General features: G+C 46.9%; 1 protein-coding gene across 3 annotated transcripts in view; it reads right to left on the reverse strand.

Annotated features, from left to right (window-relative positions):
• Positions 1 to 24,634, reverse strand: part of DOCK8 (dedicator of cytokinesis 8) — a 205,506-nt gene that overhangs the window by 58,490 nt on the left and 122,382 nt on the right. For 2 of the 3 annotated variants that reach the window (XM_047699089.1, XM_047699091.1), the window contains 11 exons: positions 21,246 to 21,363; positions 19,562 to 19,632; positions 18,353 to 18,491; positions 17,657 to 17,758; positions 16,199 to 16,294; positions 15,303 to 15,537; positions 12,628 to 12,792; positions 10,825 to 10,994; positions 7,481 to 7,576; positions 4,308 to 4,403; positions 1,136 to 1,285 (listed from right to left, as the gene is read on the reverse strand). In XM_047699089.1, the coding sequence (XP_047555045.1) occupies positions 1,136 to 1,285; positions 4,308 to 4,403; positions 7,481 to 7,576; positions 10,825 to 10,994; positions 12,628 to 12,792; positions 15,303 to 15,537; positions 16,199 to 16,294; positions 17,657 to 17,758; positions 18,353 to 18,491; positions 19,562 to 19,632; positions 21,246 to 21,363 (1,438 nt within the window). The remainder of the gene's footprint in view (positions 1 to 1,135; positions 1,286 to 4,307; positions 4,404 to 7,480; positions 7,577 to 10,824; positions 10,995 to 12,627; positions 12,793 to 15,302; positions 15,538 to 16,198; positions 16,295 to 17,656; positions 17,759 to 18,352; positions 18,492 to 19,561; positions 19,633 to 21,245; positions 21,364 to 24,634) is intronic. The other variant, XM_047699090.1, reaches the window with a different exon arrangement.

A 24,634-nucleotide genomic window follows, 5' to 3' on the forward strand; every position in this document is an offset into this window, starting at 1 on the left:
GCCCAGGAAAGGTCAGAGTCGCACACGCTAGAGCAAATCCTTGCACCGACGGCAATGACTGCAGTTTTCTACAGGACTTCAGAGCCCCTGGGGAGTCCCTGTTCCATGTTTATGTCCTTCACTCTCAGAAGGATAAATCATTTTTCTCTGCCTCTATTGAAAATACGATTTCAGAATATTGTCCTTTTGTTCTGATGGGCTGTTTGCAAATTCAGGCCAAGCTGCACAGCCCCTGGGATGGAGCGGGACCTGACAGAGAAGTTTCCACCGTATCTCTGTGGCAAGTCTGCCTGCCCCAGGGTCCCTCGGAGGGACCACTCCCGGGCAGCTTACGTAACTGTCTGAATATTCTGGGCTTGGAGTCTTCTTCAGTCCTGGCTTTGCTGCTAGCCACGTGGATTTTGGAAACTCCATCAACCTCCCTGCACCTCCTTTTCCACGCCTGCCAAAATGCAGACAGCCCTGCTGCCCTGAGACGTTTTGCCACGAGAAATAACCACGCGGAAATCTCCTGAGCATTGGGTACTCAACACATTCTTAATAACAATAAAGGTGTTAATAATGACCACCGCCGCCTCACATTTTACAGTCACCTTCTAAAATGGTTCTACTTCATTTTATTCACTTTGCAACTTCCTATTGTGACATAATTTCAAAGACAGAAAAGGTGCAAGAAGAATGTAAAGAACTCCTGTGTGTCCTTTGACCCGATTTATTAATATTTCATATTCGGCTACATCATGTTATTATATTATCATCATATCATCTACTATTACTATTATTATACTATTACTATTATCACTACATCATATTATCCTGCTCTCTCTGTATATAATTGTTTTTTTTTTTTTTTGTCCAGAATCATTGACCCTTAGATTAGGCTGCAAAAATCACGCCCATGACCTCATACCTAACACTTCAAGATGGATTTTCTAAGAACCAGAACATTCCTTCTGGGATCTGCATGGACAATCCCCCAGCCCCACCCCAGCCGGTGTAATAACCACACTTAGGTGTCGTGTTTATTTGCTGATATTTAAATCACTGTCTTAAGAGGATGCTTCTTTTTCTCCGCTTACAGAAATAACAGACGCGCAAGGGCAAAGATTTAGAAAATAAATAAAGGCCCCGTTACCTTCTGAGGTTTCACTAAAAGGGCTGCCGTCTCTGAGGTGACCACATTAACAATAGTAGTTATGTCATCTTTGAACCGGTCAGAAAAACGAGTCCTCCGAAAATTGTCCTGTTTGTCCATGTTATGCACGTACTGCGCCATGCTTTTCACCTACAGAGGTGGCGTGGGAAACACAGAAATTGGTGAGCTGCTGGTAGAGCGGGGAGAAGGGGCAAAGACGTGAAGGAAAGCTCATGAACTATGGACTTCCTAATGCTTTATCTGCCCGGGTGGTTGCCCAAGAAGACTCTGGACAAGAAATGCTCTTGTGACACAGAGGGTTACCATGGTGGCAGGAGTTGGGAAGGATGTCCTCCTCTTGACCCCAAGTCAGGGGGCTTCCTTCTTGCTGCTCACAAAGCTGGGGAGCTTCATTCTTTAGCTACAGTGTAGGAAGACTCCCCTTCCCTCAACCGCCCATGGGAAGGCGAAGCTAGATGGGGATCCTGTCCCCTTCCGGGCCCTGCTTGGTGATGGCACCAACATGTGACACAGAAGGAACTGTTTATGGTACTGTTGCTCATGTGAACTGAAGTCACTTCTGTCCCCAAAACCACAATAAGGAGAAGAGGGGACAAATACTTCTCGAGTTTCAAGTTGAAACAGGGAGCACAGTTTTCCAAAACAATTCTTTGTTAAGCTACCTGGAAACTTCACCACTATTTGCAACATTGTCTCTAGGAGAAGTTATGTTTTGAATTCAATAAGACTACCTTGCTTTATGTATCCACTTAAAGTATCTATTTATTTATTTAAAGGAAATGTATTAAAAATATACAACAATATACAATATACAATAATATAGCACATTTAAAATCAAGATCATGTTTTGATTTTGGACACCTTCTTGAGGCCAGGAGATCTGTGGGTAATACAAGCCCCTTTGACACCATCTGAGGTCATGTCTCCTCAGGAACACTCTGATGGGCAAGACTAGGAGTTCTTACCCTTGGATGCCTAATGTCTGAGGCCATGTTCATGAATGTCCCTAGGCTAGTTAGAGAGTCACGGCAAAAAGAAATGGCCTTAGGAGTTAACTGCCCACTTTTGCCTGAAGATGACCCCCTAGGCCAAGGCTGGAAGAGGGGACAAAGCCAGTTAAATGGGAAAAATGCTCTCCACTCCTATGATGAGAGCTGAAGTCACTAGATGGGAGAACTTCCATGCACGACCAGCAGATTTCTGGTTCCAAGAATCCAGGGCCAACAATTTTCATTAGCATTGAGACAAGCAGAGATAAAAAACAAAGAGAAGGTAAAACAAGAAGAGGATAACAGACAGGCTTTATGTGTTTTATGTTTTCAGATGATACCATGGCCAGCTCAGAGGAGACCCAAGAATGTAAGATTCTAAGCCCAGCGAAAGGACCAATGGATTCTCTTCACTGTGTAGGGTCCTGCCTGGTTCCGGACACACAGAGGAGTCTGTATCTCACAGAGTCTCACATACTTGGTGGGAGGGAGTATTAGGAGGAGGGATGGGGACTGGGTTCCAGTTTTGTCTGACAAACGTGTCTCTCTCGCTAGGTTCCTATCAAAGGACCTACAGAAGACAAGGCCTCTTTGTTTCGAGCTGTCCCCATCCTGATTTTTCTTCTGGCGAACTCGCCCTAGCACCAGACTTCTAGAACTCACTGTTTTATCCGGCTCCTTCCTGCTGAGCTTGGCCATCCTACAGCCAAAGAAATAATTCTCACAACCCCGTACTTCCAACTGATGGCCTCTTTCCAGACTCTAAAGTCACTTGCCAGCTACGTGTCCTTCGGCTCTTCAGAGAAGAACATCCAGTAGAAATAAATACTGTGGATCCTTGGTCTACTATTTGTAGGTGGGGTGAGGCAGGAAAATTCTTTCCCCCCTACTGGCCTCTGTGACCCGTCACAGCGGGGGTACCTCTTATGAACCCCTTGGTGAAAAACTTCATGTTCTGAGTAAACTAGGTCACATATTTACCTGTGGGTCCCCAACGTCTGCCTCAGCACTTTCTAGAAGCACAAGCATTTATTCATTAGCGAGTGTGAAACTGGCCTGAGGCCTGTGTCCAACAGCTCTGAGGCCAAGTAGCTGTCCATCAGCGCTCAGGCATTAGTACAACTGAAGGGTGTTAAAGGGCCCAGGTTGTTGGCTGAGTCTAAGGAGGGTGTCTCTTCTTTCTTGTCAGGCTTCTTGGGGGGAAAAAAACCCCTATTTTTGTTTTTAAATAACTTCCTGAGCATCCATAAGGCAAATGCACAAACAATGCATAGAGAACCGTGCACCGTGTCTGAGTCTGGGGTAGGTTTCCTGCGCAAAGTTCTGGCTGGGGCTAAGACTTTCCATCTGCCTCTGCCCCGGTGCTGAGATCCAGTTTTGGGTGTTTTGTGTTTAAAAATGGTGTTTTGTGTCAATCTCTGGCCCTTGGAAGCTGATCTCTATGGACAACACCTCTCAGGCCTCCTTGCCCTTGGGCTTCCGCTTGAAGTTGACCAAGGGAGGCACCGGCCGGGAATGAGTGAGGGTTGAGGATAGATGTAGATGAGGCCGAGGTAGATGTCCACTCCGCTGTCCTCATCTGGGCTGCGGCAGGCTTCTGGCAGGGATGACATTCTGTAGGACTCTGGCTCCTATCAGGGGGGACCCTCTGCTCTGCCTCAACTTTCTCTAAATCCCAGTTATGCTCTTCTCCACTGCTCTGCAAAGGCTTTGCAGGCCATGATAAAATTTGTGATTTCCAGTACACCGGAAATCATGGACGGTTTTCCAAAGGAGACTGTCATGACCTGTGGTGAGAATCAGCAGCTGGGGCAGAACGGATGGGCCGGAACAAAAAGAAAGGCAGGTGGGCAAAAGAGGAAGTGATTTCGAGAAGCCTCCAAGAGAGGATGGCAGGCCGGCCAGGTGGGGAGTGGGCAAGATAAGGAGAAGCGACGGGCATGAGGTGTTTTCAAGGCAGCAGCCACAAGAGCGAGTGGAATCTGGCAGAGAAGTGAAGCAGAGCTGGGTTTTAAGGAACAATCCCAGGTTCTTAGCGGGAGCAACTCTGCAGATAAAACGTCAGTTCCTAAGGGGTGGGGGAAGGGAGGGCAACTTCGCGGCCTTTGGGCCATGGGCCTCGTGCCTTGCTGAGCGTAGACAGAAACGGGGAAGAACCTCACCAGAAGCTCAAAGAAGAACCAGGCGTACTTGAAGACGGTTTCTCTCACCATCCCGGTGCTGACCACCATCTGCAGGGCGAGTTCTTCATGGAAGTGCTGGGCAACAAGGACAAAAACCAGTCCGAGAAGGCAGGGGCTATCTATACCCTCATGCCCTCTGTTTTGTACCAACAGTTAGTTCCTGACATGGGCATCCCCCCTGTCCCAGACCCCAGGTGGATGGCAAAGTCAATGCCAGAGGTTAACTGAGGGGTAGGACCTTCCAAATGGGTGGCAGAAGGTCGGTGGCGGCATCAGGTAAGAGAGTTGGTCTGAAGGGATGGCCTCAGCCTGGGAGAGACTCTGCATTCTGGGGAAGCAGTCAGAATTGGGCCTCTTCCTTTCCCCTAGGCCCTGCTGCAAACCCTCTGCGTGACCCCTGGAAGCCATTCCTCTCTCAGCCCTCCACTTTCTCATCTGTGAAATCTAGTGGTTTCAATGTGGTAGTAATGTGGTAGCAATGGTGGTCAAAACGGACAGTGCATCCGGATCCCCTAAGGGGACTGTGAAGACACTCAGACTGCTGGGTCTGCCCTCAGAGGTTCGGATTTGGATTTGGAAGATCTCGGGCAGAGCCTAAGAATTCACATTTCTAGCGAGTTCCCAGGTGTTGGTGCCACCATTGGTGCAGGGACCTCCGTTAGAGAATCGATGTCTCGGTGATTTCCAAACTGCCTCCCGGATAGGACAGTTCTTGGTTTTTAATCCCACTGTAGCACTGTGGGGAACATGATGGGCTGATGGGCAGATCCTTTCCATTACAGTGGTAGCAGCCTGAATTCCCAACTTCTCAACCCCTTCTGTCCCAGGGTCAGATTCTGGAAGCTTACTCAGCTCTGCTTTACGCCTACACTTCCCTTCAAGTTATCCAACTGCTTGAGAGCAAACATAGCAGGTGGTGACTTTTGCATCTTTGGTACATTTCCCGTTCCCTGGTTTATCTGGCTACGTATACTCTTGACAACAGCTTTGTTGGGGAAGAAGCTCAAGACTGAAGGTAGGGCCGCCAGATCCTCTCAGTTTGCCTGGGACTGTCTCATTCTGAAAACAGAAAAGTCCTGCATCCCAGTGAGCCTTTGGTCCTGGGCAAACAGGGATGGGTGATCACCTTAACTAAAGGCAAAAATGATGCCTGGGTGTTTGTGGATTTCATTAATCTGCTGACCGTAAAATCTAGAATAAATATAGATGAACTAATTTATTTATTGTTCTGTGGGTAAAAGAACTAAAACTATTTGAACATCCCCATACCACACCCTAAGCTACAGGTATATACAGCAGTTAAGTTTTAAACTCAACCCCTAAAACAAAAACTGATGACAGCAAAGACTGTCCTTAATATGCCTTGATGGTGTCTGCCCTGTACAGCGTGTCTGCAGCTCATTTCACTGTCTTATGCACATTATAATTGGAGAGTTACTAAGCCGTGCTAAAAGGACACAAATGGAAACTCTACGTGCCGATCTCTGGGTGTTCTAACTTTTTGAGCTTCAGCCGTTTAAGGGTGATGAATCCAAAATGCTAAAGTGTTTCAGCATGTCAGAAGGTTCGCAGACCTTCTGCCAGCTGAGTCAAACCTTTATAACCTTAAGACACAGAAACGCATTTGTCTGCGTCAAATTTGTCCAGAGCCGTCCATGAAGCTCACCAGCCTGGAAGCAGTGGGAGGCGGATTGTCAACCCAGCATGTGGTCTGCGTGTGCTGGTGACGTAAGTCAGCTACGTGGGGATCTTGCCCCGTGTAGGAAAGCCTCACTCCACCACCTTCAAAGGTAACCTCTGGGAAATAGGTCAGTTTGACTGCCAGAGTCTTAGAGATTAGAGGAGGATAAGCTGCTTCTTAAAGTAATTTATGTTGCTTACCAGGCAACATTATTACAAGAACACCTTGCTCGGGAGGGTAGAGAGGAAAGCCAAGCAGCTAAAATCCTTTTTGCTGAGCTAGTGAAGAAACGCAGTCTAAACTTCCCTCTGAGATGAAATGATTCTCTTCTAGTCATTGAGAACAAACTCAAAACAAGGCAACGGGAAAGCCAAGTGTGACTGTTCGTTGCAGGAGGCAAGGCTGTAGGCAAACTGTTGCTTTCAAAGAAGGTCGAATGGTTCGTGGAACCAGTCCCTGCCAAGCCCAAGGTCGAGTTTGAGGGTAAGTGAAATATCTTCAGCACCTCGCCCGATCTTTCACTTTTCAAAAAATTAATTCCCTGTACCTTTCCCCAGACATTGGGTGCCCTGTGCCGGGATCACTGAGAAGACTGCACCCTCAGGCCCTGGCAGGAACCCCCCTATGCCTGATCTTTCCCTCACTTGGTGCACAGCGAGCTGAGCTGAGGCTCGCTCCCCCCCTGACATGTTTAATAAACATTCCCTGTGGCACCAGCTGTTGCAAATGGCTTCCCGTATTATCCTTCCAATCAGCATATTTACATTTTAATAAGGATCTGGAAAGACTCTGGAGACCTTAACTTCAGTCACTGCTCTCAGGGAGCAATCCTCGGGTGTCTGGCAGAGAAAAAACTGAAGCGAGACACCCCCGGGCCCTCAGACCACACAGGCCGTGGTGATGACTGGAGAATTCTGCTATTATCAGATGTTCTGGTGAGCAGCTTGTAACGTCTCCCAGCTCCTAAGTAAAGCAGATTAGAATGAATGTGGAGGAAAGCCTGTCAGGTCACCTGATGGAGGACTGAAATAAATGAGGCCCAGTCACTGCCTTTCGCTTTTGCTAAGGATGAACTGCTCCCAGCCCACCGTCGACTGAAGAAGAAAGGAAGGCAGGCGTTCTCAGACTGATCGCTGGACCAGCATCCCCTGGGAACTTGTTACAAATGCAAAATCTCAGGCCCAGCTTCAGAGCTATGGCATCAGAAACTCGGAGGGCAGGGTCCAGCCATGGGTTTTAATGAGTCCTCCAGGGACTTTGGATGCATGGTATGTTGGACCACCCTTCCGGAATAGGAATCACTTGGTCAACAAAATGGACGACAAGGAACAGAGCTACTGAAGTGTGTGTGTGTGAGTGTGTGTGTGTGTGTGTGTCGGTGGGGCGGGGAAAGGAGGCAGAAGAGCCCTCTGATGGTGTCTGCTATCAATCACAATGAGAACAACAAGCAAATTGTCCTCACACTCAGTACCTTTTTGCTGGCCGGCCTCGGGGCTGTGGTGGAGCCTGGGACGTCGTTATTGGCTGAACAATAGTAGGACATCCGATTGCAGCTGCGATCTGAATTCTGAAATACACAACCCATGACTCATCCGCCGGTCGACAGAGGTCCCCTTAGAAGCTGAGCCCGTGGCCTGGAACTCACACCCTCAATGTTCACTTATAACCTATTTCTTACTTTTTTTGTTTTTTTCTGGTTACGAAGGTAAAACACTGATCACAAATGAATACAAAACAAAGCAAAGGATATAAAGTCACAGCGCATTCTACTTGCTCCTGACATAATCCCTGTTAGTGGTTTCGTGTGTAGAACAACACATAGTTGCAAACCTGGTCAGGATTATCCTATGGTCTCGCTGATAGGAGGAATTTGAGAAAGAAGACAGAGGATCATCAGGGAAGGGAGGGGAAAATGAAACAAGAGGAAACCGGAGAGGGAGACACGCGTAAGAGACTTAGAATCTCAGGAAACAAATTTGAGGGTTGCTGGAGGGGAGGGTGGGGGAGGGATAGGGTGGCTGGGGATGGACCCTGGGCAGGGTAAGTGTTGCAATGAGCACTGGTATTATAGAAGACCGAGGAAGCACAGGCCTGTACTCCTGAAACAAATAATACATTATATGTTAATTAAAAAAAAAAAACCTACTTAGGGACAGGGGGTGCTGAAGTCTCTTGTATATTCTGACTTTTGGGGGGAGGTGGGGAACATAAAACAAAGTGTGGGAACAGCACCTCTCTGTGGGCTACGATGGTACTCTCCTGGGCTCCCAAACACTGCATTTAAAAAATTGTCAAAAACCACTGTGGACAAATGCTCTCCCCTTTCTACAAAATAGTTAGATAATTCTTAACTCCATTCACATAGAAATTTAGTATTTTCAATTTTCTTAAAGGAAACCAGAATGATCAAGGCTGTGAATAATAGGCCACGTGTCCTGGGAAATCAGGAAATGGTATTGCTTACAGGGACCTTACGTATGAGGCGTACTGTGGTGCGCTGGCAAACGTTTGGCAAACAGCTCTTGGGGGGAGGACCTGATTTGCAATATTTATTTCTGTACCTTAAATGCTTTCATCACGACAGATTGCAAGTTCAGATGATGTCACCGGACACAGTGTTGGGAAGAAATGTGCACCAGCAAATCATTATAGAGTATTTCCACCATACAGATACAAGAGACACAAAAAACCTTCAAGAACACAGATAAAGAGTAAAATGTAGCAAACTAGCAAGGAAGGGATAGTGTCTGAGTACTGCCTTTCTAAAGCGGAGTAATTTGGGATTTATGGACAAGTTGCAAAGGTGATCGAGAGTTCTCGCACGGCTTCTTTTCCCCAGTTCCTCTTGATGTTAACATCTGACATCACTCTGGTACCTTTGTCAAAATTAAGAAATTAACATTGGCTCCTCACTAGCAACTAAACCACCGATGTAGATTTTACTAGGTTTCCACTGAGGTCCAGTTTCAGCTTCAAGATACAGTCCAAGATACCACAGTGCATTTAGATTATTTTAAACTTAATAAAACTTGGTATTTTATATAATTTCATTTTTTAATAGCGTCTAACAACCGGCTCAGAAAATTCCAGAAAATTTAAGTGACCGGCTCTCAGAAACTGGTAGGAGCCAGCTCCAGCCCAGCCGTGGGTTGATTCTGTAAGTCAAAAACACCGGCGTAGGAACAATGTCGTAAGGTGCATGCACACTCTAGATTGTCAGAATCTCCAGTAGTGGATCCATAGATGATCCTTAAATCCATCCAGCGTTCAGAAACTCTATGGAGAAGAGCAACAAGAGTCCCAGAGCAGGAGCGGACTCGCCCACGATCACACAGTTGAGGGGTGGTAGAGTCCTGACCCAACCCCGGTCTCCAAATTCCTTTTTCTCACAATGTACCATCTCAAGTGGGAGGATTTTGTAAGAGAAATTATGTCAAAACCTAGAGAGTATGATTTATCATACTCAGGGGAAATGATATTACTCTAGAAGTTTAGTCACAGGGGCCACAGATAACTGGAAAGAAAATTCAGATGAAGAATTCACGGTAGCTTTGTGATGGGTCAATTTTATAGTGTGTGGTTATATCACAAGCTCGAAATAAATTTTCAAATGAGACACACTCTACCAAAATCTGACCAGGACCCCTCAAAAGTGGCAAGGTCATCAAAAACAAGGGAAGTCTATGAAATTGTCACCACCAAGCGGAAACTAAGGAGACAGGACTACAAAATGTAATGTGGTATCTTGGCTGGGATCCAGAAACTGAAAAAGGACATGAGGGTAAAATGGAGGAAATCTGAATAAAATATGAACTTGGGTTAATAATGATCACAGACCAATATTAGTTCATGAATTGGAACAAATGTACCATTCTAATGTAAAAGGGTAATAACAGAGAGACTAGGCATGATGGATACACAAGCTTTCTGTACTCTATTCCCAATAATTCCATAAATCTGCAACTGTTTTAAAATAAAAAGAATATTTATCAAGAAAAAGCAAAGAATTCATGGGAGGAAAACAGTATAGCACAAGTCTTCAACCGTCTCCGATCCGATCTGTTTTTGTTTATAAAACCTGGCTTTGCGGGGCACCTGGGTGGCTCAGTGGGTTAAGCCTCTGCCTTCTGCTCAGGTCATGATGCCAGCGTCCTGGGATCGAGCCCCTCATCTGGCTCTCTGCTCAGCGGGGAGCCTGCTTCCTCCTCTCTCTCTCTCTGCCTACTTTTGATCTCTGTCAAATAAATATATAAAATCTTTAAAAAAAAAACAAACCTGGCTTTGCTCTGGGGAATTACTATATGATATAATTAATCTATGGATGTTAACGAATGTAAAGGGCAGGTATTAAAAAATTAATAAAACGAAATAAAAAACAACTGTTCTAAGGCATCAAAAAAAAAAAAAAAGTTAAAGCTACATTGTTTACCTTGAAAACAGACCCCAAGTGGCTCAATCAGGGGCGCTCTAAAAACTTCCCAACCACTGAGACTAACGGAGCAGATCAAATGCCAGTCTTGCCCCTGCCTCTTTCCAGAACGGTCTCGATCACTTCAACAGCTGAAGCACGAGAACACGTGACCAGCAGATCCGTGGACCTGGTTGTGGTCCATTTTGTGTTGTTTCTCTAAGTTTTCGCTAAAACTAAAAAAGCTTGGGTGCCTGGGTGGCCCTCTGCCTCTCCCCCTGCTTGTGTGCACTCTCTCTCTCTCTCTCTCTCTCTGTGTCAAATAAATAAATAAAATCTATAAAAAAATAAAATAAATAAAACTAAAAAAGCTCGTGTCACGCTCCAGGCTCTGGCATCTCCCGTACCTTCGCAGTCATGATGTGCTTTACCTCCTCGTCGGCCGCGCAATGTGTCCCCGCGAGGTCCGGGTTACTGCTGCTCATCACCCGGGCCTGCAGCAGCTTCGAACTCACGGCGGCCGCGGACGTGCGTCCATACGTGTGGTAGCGCGGGTCAGGGAGGGCGGCGGTCCCACCTGCACCCCATCAGGCCCAGACATGTCAACAGAAAGAGGGGATCCATGTCACTGAACCATGCTGGGGACGGAACTGAAGAGGGACACGGTGGAGAGTGGAACGAAAACCCACTTGAGCAGATCTCAGAATTAGGGTCTTATCATCAAAGGCCTAGCAGAGGTCAGAGGAGCATGGCTTTGGGGGTAAGTAGATAGGGGGTGAGGCCCCAGGGAGGGGGTGAGGACTGTGGTAGCTGGGAAACACCTGCCTCATCTGAAGGCAGGGGCGGCTACAGAGCTTCACCCCCTTAGGGCCACAGGGAAACAGCCCCCAGGGTGGCCTGAGCTGTAGCTTGCTCCAGACAAGCTGGAAATGGGGACTTCTAAATTTATTAATATTTAAATTAAGACAACTTTATAAGTCATGCAAGATTTTCTGAGATAAGAGAATCCAAGGATAAGTACATCTCACACATTGTTTCTCACTTTTCAGTATGTGTATGTCTTCCAAAGTGATTATGCGAGTTCTTTAAAAAAATCAATTGAAATTATAGGTTTTCTGGGGTGTCTGGGTGGCTCAGTCGGTTAAGCATCTGCCTTTGGCTCAGGTCATGATCCCGGGGTCTTGGGATTGAGCTCGGAGTCGGGCTCCCTGCTCAGCGGGGAGTCTGCTTCTCCTTTTCCCTCTGCACCCTCTCTCTCTCTCTCTCTCTCCACTCTTGCTCTCTCCCAGATAAACAAAATCTTTAAAAAAAAAATTACAGGTTTACTTGTAATGAGGTTGCACGGACTAATAAAAAGGGCAAGTTTCTGCATTAGAACCTCGAATTTTGTAAACTTGCTGATGCTATTTTTTACATCCTGCTGACTGGAAGTGTCAGGTGATGACTACCTCTGTACATAACTGGGAAGGATGGAGAGATGCACTGTTATTATTTCAGAAGTTTAGTTTGGGGGAAATGAGGAAAGGGAGTTAGCTTTTCATAACGAAAACTTGAGGAACCGGTGCTCACCGCTACTCTGGGATATTTGTTTTCCTTCGTCATTCTTATCCTAGCATCCTAGACACCTGTTGTCTCCATTTTTGAAAATAAAGATCCTCACCCAAATCAAATTATCCACTGGGTTATCAACAGAGAAAGAAAAAAACCAAGTGCTTTGGGTATAAAAAGAGGGAGGGAGGGGTGCCTGGGTGGCTCAGTTAAGCGTCCAACTCTAGATTCCTGCTCAGGTCATGATCACAGGATCCTGGGATGGAGCTCTGGGTGTTGGGCTCCGTGCTCAGTAGGGAGCCTGCTTGAACCTCTTTCTCTCTCCCTCTGCCCCTTCCCGTGCTCATGAACTCTGTCCCTCTAAAATAAATAAATCAATCTTAAAAAGGCGGGGGCAGGAGGGAGGCAGCAAGAAAGCGAGTCAGAAAAAAAAAAACTAGAAACAAATTTTCTAATTTCAGCATTCAAATAAGTTTGGTATCACCAATACAAAAATAAATTAAAAAATTAGTAAAATCAATTTTAACAACAACAAAAAATCAAATATACAATTTAACTTTGGGCTTTTTATGATATTTTGAATTACAGGGTAGCAGGCCAGGCGCAGGGTCCCACCCACCAGGCACCCATGGCCGGGGTGGGGATTGGGGGGTCAACCCTACCTGACTTGGGTGGGTCCCTCGGCAGCTCCGGCAGGCGGAAGACGTAGTGCACGTAGGAGGCCAGTAGGCAGTTCCTCCCGTGCTGGTCCTTGGCCAGGTCGTTGCTATTGTGCAGACTGTTGGCTATGGCCACCACGGACTCAAATGCAAACTGGGAGAAGTTGGCTGAGGAACCAAGAGAAAAACAGGCGGCCTCACAATTGGTCCCGAAGGAACCCGAGCTAGAATGTTCTCTGGGGCAGCGTCAAGGAGTCCTCACAGTGGACCTGCTGAACCAGGCTGGGCGAGATGGCGGCCAGGGCAGGGCGAGTGGTTGTGGGGAAAACTCCTCCATCCCAGCTCTGCTGACTGCAAACCACGTCACCTCTCCCCCTTCCTCAGCCTCCTCTGGCCAGCACTGCGGGTCTTCACCGCAAAGACAGGAGACCGTCGAGGCATCCTCCCCCTGCCACCGAGCCGTGATCAAAAGATGCCCTGGTGATTCTCACACGCCCTCCCGTCTGAGATGTGTCCTTGCACCATGCAGTTTCTTGGCATACAGATTAATCTAGAAAAGTAGCTGTGTCATGCTCTCCTCCACATGGGCCTGCACAAAACTACTGATTTACCGTGCACGGTCTTGTTCAGGAGCTCCCAGCCCTCCACAGTTTGGCTTCACCCTCGTTACCCAAACTTGTTACCCTTCTTTCCTGCTCCAATTCAACTTCCTTTAAAATGAGGCAATTGTCCTGTCCCCATCACGTGTCTGCTCTGTCTCAGCTCTGCAATTTTTCGCATGTTGTTGTTCTCAGCTAGAAAGCCCTCTGTGCTCCCGCCAGCAAAATCCCACCAATTCTTCACCGCTGGCCCCCATCTGCCTCCTCCATGAAGCCTCGGACATGACTCGGTACAGGGCTTCAGGGACGCCAAGACTCAAAGTTCTTTGGCTGCTCCCGGTGGTCACCTCTGTCTCCGTGAGCAGGCTTCCAGCCTTCTCGGGAGAAGCGTATTTCTCCCTTCTTCTCGTCTCCACCCCTGTGATGACCAGAGCACTTGACATATTCTGAATAAATGCTTCTATGTTAAGTGCCTCCACCTAGTCGGTGGCTGTCGCCCCAGGACGGGTGGCAACTTGCTACAAAGAAGCAGCTTAAAACCTAGGAATGAATGGTTTGTCTACTGCACAGGTCTGTGTGCGAGTGCAAATCTCGGGACGGAAGGAATCTGGGGACGGTGGAGCTAGCCACTCAGCAGGGATCCAGCTGGAGAGACAACGGCTACAGTGAGGAAACGCTGGTCTGCAACACAGGATACCTTAACTGTGGCACCACGAGAGATGCATCCCAGGACACGGCGTGAGCGGGGGATTCGGAGGTTCTCTTCTTCCCTGGCTCTGAAGGCTGCCCAGCGTATGCCAGGCTCTGAGTGCCTCACTCCCTCCCCACCCACTCCCTCCCTCCCCACCCACTCACTCCCGTGCCATAGCCCCATTGTGCCAGTCACTTCTCTTCTGACAGTCCCAGGAAGGTGTCTTTTGATACCATTTTCGGAACCCCTTCTGTTCTGAACCAGACACTCCTGGTTTCTGCGCTTGCCCTGCACATCTGACTATCTCCATGTGGGCCCCTTGCCCCCCACCCATCCTTCAAAGCTATCTCAATACCGCTGTCTTCCTCCTGGGGCCCTCCTTCGTCTTCCCAGACTGAGGTTCTCACCTCCCCCAATATTTAGCTGTGTCCTTTAGAGGACGGTCCTGCGCTGATGCTCTTTGCTCAGTTTTAAGTTCTCTGAGGTCCCACATGCTCTCAACTGTTACTGCCAAGCCCACAAGACTTAGCAGAGCCCTGGGAGCACGAGCAATGTCCGAAAGACATCTGCGAGTCTGGGGGCTCAAAATGACATCAGCCCAGCTGAAAACGGCGTCCAATAAAGGCGCCCCACCACCTGGCCATCCTTCTCCTGCAGGAGTCGGGAGGACCACTGGACCCAGGTCTTACGTGACATTGTCTCCAAGAGAAGTCTTACACCTTGTATTTAAATAGTGTTAATTTGTGCCAAGTAAGCATTTAAAACATACTATTGGAAAGTGGATGAGTGGTTGTCAGGGGCTGAGGGGAAGGGTGAATGGGGAGCAACTGCCAAGGGGCATGGGTTTCAGTTCGGGCTAATGAAAATCTCCTGGAACTGGAGACCAGTGACAGTTGCACAGCCATGAGATGTGCTAAAAGCCAACGAATTGTACACTTTGGTGGATTTTAGGGTATGTGTTTTATGGCTCAATTAAAGAAGTGATCCCACTGAGCCCCATTTGGAGAGTTCCTTTGCTACCGTTTAATGCGAGCTGTCTTACTTCCTTAAAACATCGTATTTCCTTGTCGGTCAAGAAAATAAAAATACCCCAGTGTTCAAATGAATCCATCAATTACCAGGAATGGACTTTGAACGATCACCTCTAATCATTCAATACACCTATTTTTGAAAACTATCATTTTAAGCATCCTATATTAATCTGTTTTTTATTCAATGTCCAGGAAGTCTCAAAAAAAAAATTATCCCTGGTTTTGGCTTCCCTTGGATTCACATCATCGATAGAAAGGAAGATCCCATTGTCCCTGTTCTCAGGATTTCTGGAAAGTCACGTGTCACGCAAGGCGCTGCCTGCCCGTCCGGCCCCGCCCCAGCCCCGCGGGCCCCACCTGTCTGGCCGGCGATGACCATGGGCTGCACGGACAGCTGGAAGAGCTTGTCCAGCACCAGGTGCAGGAAGAGCACCAGCGGCTCCAGGCGGGAGGAGTTCAAGCAGATGAGGCTGAGCTTCAGCTCGTGCTCCAGCGCCGTCTCGCTGATCTTCTGGTCCAGCACTCGGATGGGGAAGGTCACCTGGTTCTCCAGGGAGTGGCAGAGGGTGAAGAACTTCTCCAGGTGGTTGTCCTGGGAAGACAGACAGCAGGCGTCCTGGGGCGGACCCCGTCCACGCTCCGAGGGGGGCTCATGACCCGAAGCTCTAGGACCTGCCGGTTTCAGACCGAGGCTATGGCCACCTCAGAAGAGCGGCGGGCACAGAACAGAATCTGTTGATGACTAGTAACTGAAGAAAATAGAATTTGGCCTCGGATCTGATCTGGTTGTGGGCAGAGGCGAGCACACTTGGTTAAACACACAGCCAAAATGGGGTCTGAACAGATGGAAAGTGCAGACAGGGGCAAGAAAAGGGAGGAATGGAGAACTGGGGAAAAAAAAAAAAAAAAAAAGCTGGGGAAAATGGCGGAATGACAAAGGGGAGTGAGACAGCAGCAGGAAAAGGTTGTTCATGGTGTCCCTTGCATGGTGTCTTAGCCCAAAGGGCAGATACTGCATTCCTTCATCTAGGCACTCGACAGTGTTAGGAGGTCTCTCCCTTTAAATGACCAGTAAAACCTGAACAGGCCTGTAAGCCTCCAGGATGCAGTGAAGGTGGTTTCTTGTTGTATCCATGCATGAACTCTGTCACTGGTCCTCTACTGGCCTGTCCACAGACGGTTCTCTGCTGCACCCCCTTCTTCTTGTGAGCCCTCTGCCTCTGATTTGAAGAGGACGCTGATACATTCCTTACCTGGGTGTGGACAGAAGAAACAGCCTGCACTTCAATATTAAATACCCCCTTGTGTCCTTCAGCCCATTTAATGGGAGGATTCTGTGAAGGGACTTTCTGTGTTAAAGGGAAAAGAAAAAAAAAAAACCAATTAGCAATCCAATCCCCTTTTCTGGTTACAGACTAGCAGAGCAAGGCAGCGTGAGTGTGAATGTCAGGGTTACGCAGGTGTGTCCCTCCCTGGAAGCCTGAGAGAACTAGCCGAGGAGTCAGGAGTCCCGCACTTGGGTTCAGTTCTTCACAGAATGAGTTGTTGTTACTTTGACGAGTCAAATTAACTCTCATTTTCTTATATGGATGGGAGGGGTCTGAAGTGAGTGAGGATTGTAAGCTCCCATCCAGCATTGATGACCCTGGATTCTAGGGATGGGAATAAAGTCATATTGCACTGGGGACGCCTGGGTGGCTCCGTGGGTTAAGCCTCTGCCTTCAGCTCAGGTCATGATCTCTGGGTCCTGGGATCGAGTCCTGCATCAGGCTCTCTGCTCAGTGGGGAGCCTGCTTCCCCCTCTCTCTCTGCCTGCCTCTCTCCCTACTTGTGATCTCTGTCAAATAAATAAATAAAATCTTAAAAAAAAAAGTCATATTGCAGTGATTTCCCCATTAATCAGGAACATCGAGACAAAGTGTAGAATATCTTACAAGACATGAAACTTTAATGCCTTGGAGAGCCTGCAGTCACTTTCCCTTTTAACAAAAGGTTTCCAGAGAGTAGTCCCAAAGGCTTCTGCATTCATTACTCAAAATGACTCTTTTATACCATTTATAAGTTGGTGGTTCTGCAGTCCTTGGGGACCATTTCTGGCCTTAATTCCCCACCAGAATAGTCATCCTCTAGAGACACCATCATACAGCCCTGCGAGAGAACGGCCTAGCCTGACCCAGCCACGGGAGTGTGGGCACCTCCTGCATGCTAGCAGAAGGAAGCATGCTGTCCTCGCAGGAGTGGGAAGAGTGCCTGGCGTGTGGACTTCTGGAACTCTCCAAGACAGAGTCACAGACTGGGGCCCAATGCTGGATCCAGCCTCCAGACAGTTCTGTGTGGCCCAGGGCTGGAAACATTTTGAACTAGCTGCCAACATTTGAAAGTCAAGAAATTTCACATGAAAGCTTGTTTTCCTTTTTTGTTGTTGTTTTGGTTTAAGACTTTTTTTATTTATTTGAGAGAGAAAGAGAGAGCGAGGGACCAAGTAGGGAGAGGGGCAGAGGGAGAGAGAGAATAAGCAGACTCCACCCTGAGCAGGGAGCCCAACTCAGGGCTAGATCTCACGACCCTGAGATCATGACCTGAGCCAAAATCAAGAGCCGGGCGCTCAACCAACTGAGCCGGCCATCCACGTGCCCCCAAAGCTTGCTTTTCTAACTTCCTTGGAGAACTGGAAGATAGGAAGGCACGGGAGTGGCTAGCTGGCTGCTTACCTCTGCTGAATGCATGGAGTAATTGGGGGGCAGCTTTTCCAAGGCAACAGGGAGACAGTAGGATCCAGTCTGAAGACGTTCATTTAGGAGAATTGGCAGCCACTGAAACAGATGATGTAAAGAATAAAGCGGAATTATTACAGCATATCATGCTGGCCATTTATCTAGCTCACAATAATCAAATGCAACTGAATGATGATTAGATATTGACCAGGCCTCTTGCGAGCAGTAATTTCTGTCAAATTCTTTGCATTTTAAATTCCCTGAGAGCTCCTGAGATAGGGGTATCAGTGATTTACTGCTTTCAGAGCCAAAGTAGTAGCATTTTTCTTTATGGCCCATGTTTGTGAGTGTCTAGACAACATCAACGTTTATTTTACCCGTTATATTTCTTAAAGAAGTAACTTTCTTCCCCTGGGGGAAGTGGAGCATATATATGGGATCTAGAAATAATGGATGTTGCGATGCTATTTTATAAATGCGTATTCTTCCAATATCTACCACCCGCTAGCTTGCCATTGCAGAAATTTGTCATGTGCCAAGTCACGTCATTTCTGGTCTTTGCTAGAATCTGGTTTGGCACATTTTGCGAATTCTCATGGGAAAAAAGCAAATGAGCTGAACTGAATTGTTTGTCTGCAGGGACCTTGGAGTCCAACCACCGAAGTGTGAATCGGTAAGTTGGAAACGACTTACTGAGTACCCCAGGAGACTTTCCACGGAGGCCCCCTGCTTCTGCTGACAGCTGATATGATAGAAGGTGAACAGGAGGTGGTGATTTACGGTGAGCTTAGCCGGGAGCTTGATTTTCACTTCTTCATAGAAGTCAGGAGACCTGTTTCAAAAGCACATTGTACATGAGAAAGCTTAAGCAAGAATGATGCTTTCTCCAACGATCCCTTCTAATGCCACAGGCCCTTTGCACCTCAGAATTTGCCTGCTTGGTGTGCTTCTCATTTTACATCATTCTGCTCCCACGCCGAAGATCCTTGAGACCAACCTTTATACCCCCAGACCTGCTTTGTTTACAAAGGACTCCTCACAAACTTAAGGCGTTGTCAGGAAAACAAACAAACAAACTCCACACATAATGGGAAAGTTCAACTTATTTCCAAAAGAAGACTCGGTCTTGCTATGGCCTCCTTTTCTATCTCCACCCCCAAGAACAGAGACGGCCCCATCTCTGGCCTTCATCAGAGGAACCTAGATTAGCAAATGAATGCCGACAGGAAGGAAAGGGAACCTGATTCACTGAATTACAAAGACCCAGATACTTGACTAAGGGCTTCAAGTATGTTACTCATCTCAACCTGTCCCAAGGTAGGAAAGAGGGTTCAGAGAAATACTTCAATAGGCCAAGGTTATCAAGCCAGGATCAAACCTGAGTCCATCTGACGCTCCCTCCCCAACCTGTGAAATGTCAATGATGACTTGAGACATTAATCTGTGACTCAGTGTACCCACAGTGTACCCACCCATTTCTCTTTTGGCCAATTTCCATGTTCTTAAAGTAGATAGTAGCACAGATGTGGAGTATTATTTAGAAGACAAGGAGACAGGGAAAGGAGAGTTGGACTTTGCTTCTGACCCCCTGCAGTATCTCCAGCTAGTTAGGAAATGTCTTACTTTATTTAATACCATAAAACTTTCTGAGTCATGCTACATCAGAAGGCTCCCGAAAAGTCAAAACAATATTCATTTCTTAAAGACATGTTCTTCTCTGTCTTAGTTAATGACAAAAAGTATGAATCTGCAGTACAGAATCATAGAACCGACATATTTCCTTTGCCCCATAGTCCCTGAGTTATAAAAACTTTTGGGAGGAATCACCAAAAGGGGATTCAGAAAAGCCAGGAGATACTGACACAACCATGGCATATATCTGAGATGCGGAAATGTACTCACTTATTATGGTACGTAACAGCTGTGTATACTTCCTGCAGAAATTCAGGGCCAGTGGATTTTCCAAAGATGACCTGCGCGCCAATAGAGAAAGGACCAGATTAGCAGGGGGTTTTGGGCAAACCAAAGCAACTGTCATCAGCCCCGTGGATGTTTGAGTCTGGCAAAGCTACATTTTGTAAATTAAGTGTGCTGGGTTTACAACTGACCCAACTGCACACCAATGTAGAAGAACCAGCTGTGAAGGGTAAACTGAGGCCCCAAGGAGCTGTATTAGTGACCGAGAGCCAGATGGGTGTGAGACTAGAAAACCAGTGCCCTCTCCACTTGGCCTCGCTGTCTAGAGGTCCATACTCTAGGCAAAGCCACATGGTTTTGTCCCCAGTGACTCTGATCCAGGTTCTTTCTCCTCCAAAGACATGGACCTGGTCTCTTGTGTGATCAGGACGTTCCCTGGCTTGTCAATGTGCTCCTGTTATTTAGAAAAATACACTAGGGGCGCCTGGGTGGCACATTCAGTTAAACGTCTGCTTTCGGCTCAGGTCACATCCCAGGGTCCTTGGATCGAGCCGTGTCGGGCTCCCTGCTCAGCGGCAACCCTGCTTCTCCCTCTCCCTCTCCCTCTGTCTGTTGCTCTGTCTGCTTGTGCTCTGTCAAATAAATAAATGAAATCTTCAAAAAAAAAAAGACACCTCCTGTGGCCTGACTCAGCCCTGAAGGTATATGATTTGACTCACCTTTGGGCAAAGAAAACAAGAGTCTTCTCCTATTTGCAGCAACAGTCATGACAAGGTCCCAGGGCTTGGGGAGTGGAGAACAGGCTGGGACTGGCCCTCACGTGTCCCCTCCCAGAAGCTTCTGCACAGCTGTACCAGACAGCCCTGGGAGCCTTGCTAAGGGCTAAAGCAGGGAACCACGGGAGCCCTCCTTGAGGACTGTTTTCACATCACTGTCACAAAAAGAGACCTTGCCTTGGGAAGGTGCATGTGTCAAGAGAAGGATGATTTTTTAAAGAAAAAAAAAAAAAAAAGTAGGTATCTGAAGAATAGAAACACTGGAAAAAATTTCCTTCAGTAGAAAGGTATAGGACCGGAATTCTAGGGCTTAGGGATGGGATAACTGCCCATCTCATTTAGTGGCAGAAACATAAAATAATACAAATTCTGGCCTTTTGGGTGCCTTCGAGAGTGCGGTAGTATATCTTATAATTTGATTTATATTTTGTCTCAGGCTGAAGACCCACTCCTGAAGGGTGCTGAGACGGCGTGGGTGTTATTGTTATTAGGCAATATTTCACATTTACCTCCAGAGGCAGCCTGGGGCTTGGGTGAGTGCAAACGTGGCCGACACAGCGGGCCCGCCTCACCAGCTCTTCCGCCAGGAGGGTGATGTGGAAAGATTTCGTAACGTTTTTCAATGCTCTAAAACGATCTGCTCTTCCAAATGTCACAGATCACTACCGAGTAAGTCGGGGAAGAGACTTTCAGCTTAGAATGACCCTGTTTCCCCTTCAGCACCCTGGGACCCATACTGGAGTAGCCCCAAAGGCCTTAGCAGGTGTTGACATGCAGGCTTGACTGGACGGACTCTGCACGCGGACGAGCCCTGCATTTTGTCTGCCTGGACCGACCGGGTTGGGGGGGACCACCGGTGCCCTGGTGGAAGGCACACGTTTGTCCGTCTTTACCGGCATCGCGCTGCTAGCATCCTCTCCACACATAAACTGGATCTTTATAGTGATATTCCGCGCCGAAGCCAGTTTGTTAGCGAAGTTTAGCCTCTGCGGGTAGACGTAGAGAAGATTCCTGGAAAAGAAAAGACAAAGAACCAGTGAATAGCTGGCATCAGGGAAATACAAATCAAAACCACAGTGAGATCCTACCTCACCCCAGGCAGAACGGCTAAAATTAACCAGTCAGGAAACAACAGATGCTGGCGAGGATGTGGAGAAAGGGGAATCCTCCTACACTGTTGGTGGGAATGCAAGCTGGTGCAGCCACTCTGGAAAACAGCATGGAGGTTCCTCAAAATGTTGCAAATAGAGCTACCTACGACCCAGCAATTGCACTACTGGGTATTTGCCCTAAAGATACAAATGTAGTGGTCTGAAGGGGCACGTGCACCCGAATGTTTATAGCAAAAATGTCTACAATAGCCAAACTATGGAAAGAACCTAGATGTCCATCAACAAGTGAATAGATAGAGAAGAGGTGGTATATATATACGATGGAATACTATGCAGCCATCAAAAAACCGAAATCTTGCCATTTGCAATGACGTGGATGGAACTAGAGGGCATCATGCTTAGTGGAATAAGTCAGTCAGAGAAAGACAATTATCATATGATCTCCCTGATATGAGAAATTTGAGAGGCAGGGCGGGTAGCCGTGGGAGGAAGGGAGGGAAAAATGAAACAAGATGGGACTGGGGAGGGAGACAAACCATAAGAGATTCTTTTTTTTTTTTTTTAAAGATTTTATTTATTTATTTGACAGAGAGATCACAAGCAGGCAGAGAGTCAGGCAGAGAGAGAGGAGGAAGCAGGCTCCCTGCTGAGCAGAGAGCCCGATGCGGGACTCGATCCCAGGACTCTGAGATCATGACCTGAGCCGAAGGCAGCAGCTTAACCCACTGAGCCACCCAGGCACCCCACCATAAGAGATTCTTAATCTCAGGAAATGTGTAATGTGTAAGCCTGATGATTCACAGACCTGTACCTGTACCCCTGGGGCAAATAATACATTATATGTTGTTTAAAAAAAAAAAAAAAAAAGAGGGCCCGTGGGAGGCTCAGTGGGTTAAGCCTCTGCCTTCAGCTCAGGTCATGATCTCAGGGTCCTGGGATCGACTCCCACTTTGGGCTCTCTGCTCAGCAGGGAGCCTGCTTCCCCTCTCTCTCTCTGCCTGCCTCTCTGCCTACTTGTGATCTCTCTCTGTCAAATAAATAAATAAAATCTTAAAAAAAAAAAAAAGAACTAGTGAATAAAGTCTGGAGTTTATTCGTGCCAAGTTCTTCCCTCAACGCAAAACCCTGTGCTCAGGAGGTCACTATCACAAAGAAGTGTCTCCTTTCAGAAGTGAATTATTTTTGGAGGAATGAGGTCTTATGGATTCTTCTCTTCAGCTGCAGCCAGCTGATAAGAACCAACACTGTTCTCTGCTTTGCTACGTAGCGAGATGGGTCCGCTGCTCAGAATGTCTTACTGCCTTCCAACATGGAAATCTAGAGGTGGAATGTCTGATACAGGGATAAGAAAGCAACAAAAGGCTCAGCTTATTTTATTTTCTTATTCATTAATCATATCATTTATTTATTTGAAAGATTTTATTTTTAAGTAATCTCTACACCCAACGTGGGGCTCGAACTCACAATCCTGAGCTCAAGAGCCATAGGCTCCCCGGCTGAGCCAGTGAGGTGCCCCTCAGCTTGTTTTACACACAATCTGTGACCACAGGGGATGGGCCTAACTTCATTTCTTTTCTTTCTCTTTTTCCCTTTCTAGTCTGTATGGAGTAGTTTCAGTTTCTTCTTACCACGGCATTCTGGATAGGTTTAGCTTTCTTCTCCTATCTAAGATGAGAGTTCAAACCTCCAGCTCAATAAAGTTATAGGACAATAACACAATAACAATACGAAAAATATATCCATTTATCTAACAGCTATGGAACAGGTACTAGGCTAACTATAATTTTTATTTTTTTTCTTTCCCTTTGCATTTTTACTAGTATATTCCACTAAAAGGAAAGCTCTGGGAAGACAGAGATTTTTATCTGATGTTTGATCCACTGATGAGTCACTAGCAGCTGGACTAGTGCCTGCAACATAGTAGGTGCTAAATAAATATTTGTAGAATAGAAGAACAAATGTGTATTTTTTTGATGAATCATATTCCTGACTCAAAGAAACAATATTACAGCACTTCCTTACCCTGTGTCAGGCAATATTCCCAAGTACTTCTTTTTCTTTTCCTTAAAGATTTTTATTGATTTGAGAGAAAAAGCATGAATGGTGGGGAAAGGCAGAAGGAGAGGGAGAAGCAGACTCCCCACTCAGGGAGCCCAACACAAGGTTCATTCAATCCAGGACCCAGGGATCATGACCTTAGCCGAAGGCAGACCCTTAATCATCTGAGTCACACAGACACCCTCAAATACTTCTTATTTATTAATTTAAACTTAAATTCTCATAATTATCCTATAGCTAGGTACTGTGTTCATGACATCATCCCCATGTCATAAATTTAAAAAATGAGACGCAGATATGTTACACAACTTGCCCCAAATCACATAGGTAGGAAATGTCAGTCGGGAATTAAAGTCAGGAAGTCTGGCTCTAGAGCTGTGTTCCCTCTCATCAGACCCCCACTGAAATGACAAGAATGACCTTGCCATATTGGGTCACTCATGACATCTCTCAGTGACAAGTCTGCCTAACTTTCTGGGTCTTACCAACAGGACACAAGGACTGACTCAATTACTTAATGTCCCCTACTTCAGGCAAATGTCTTGTCCTCTTCCCACTTGGTCCACTGTTCCAAATCCTAGACAGCATATTCACCCCAGAGAGAAATATTCTTGTTCCAAAGGCTTCCAAATCACCCCGGTTTGAGAACCACTTATTTACACATGTGAATTTGCACAGGAAAGATTTGTGCCTCCATCCCCGACTGATTACCCATCTTGAAGACATAGTCGCTGCCACTCACTGGGTCCATATTCAAATGTAAAGGATGTCCCACTGGAAAAGGGTGAAGTCAGTGTTCAAGTATAAGGCTGAAGATGAAAAATCTGTACCTGTTTGGTTTATGAAATCTCTAATAGGAAAATCAAAAGGGAAGGACGAAGCTGGCCTTGACTCCATTCTTGCAACTCTAACCCCTTAGTTATATAGGCAGATTGATCCTGCCATCGCGTGCGGGTGACAATGGTCATTGCGGACCTACCTCCACATAAACGTCTGGATTTACCCCATGGCTCTTCCTTGGTATGACAGTATCAGCAGGGACAAGACTCATAACCACCACCTCAGACAAGACCAAGTGCAGGGGTTGAGTGAACCCACTCCTGATGGACCGG

The sequence above is a fragment of the Lutra lutra genome, chromosome 13 (assembly GCF_902655055.1).
Source record: "Lutra lutra chromosome 13, mLutLut1.2, whole genome shotgun sequence".
Taxonomy (NCBI): domain Eukaryota; kingdom Metazoa; phylum Chordata; class Mammalia; order Carnivora; family Mustelidae; genus Lutra; species Lutra lutra.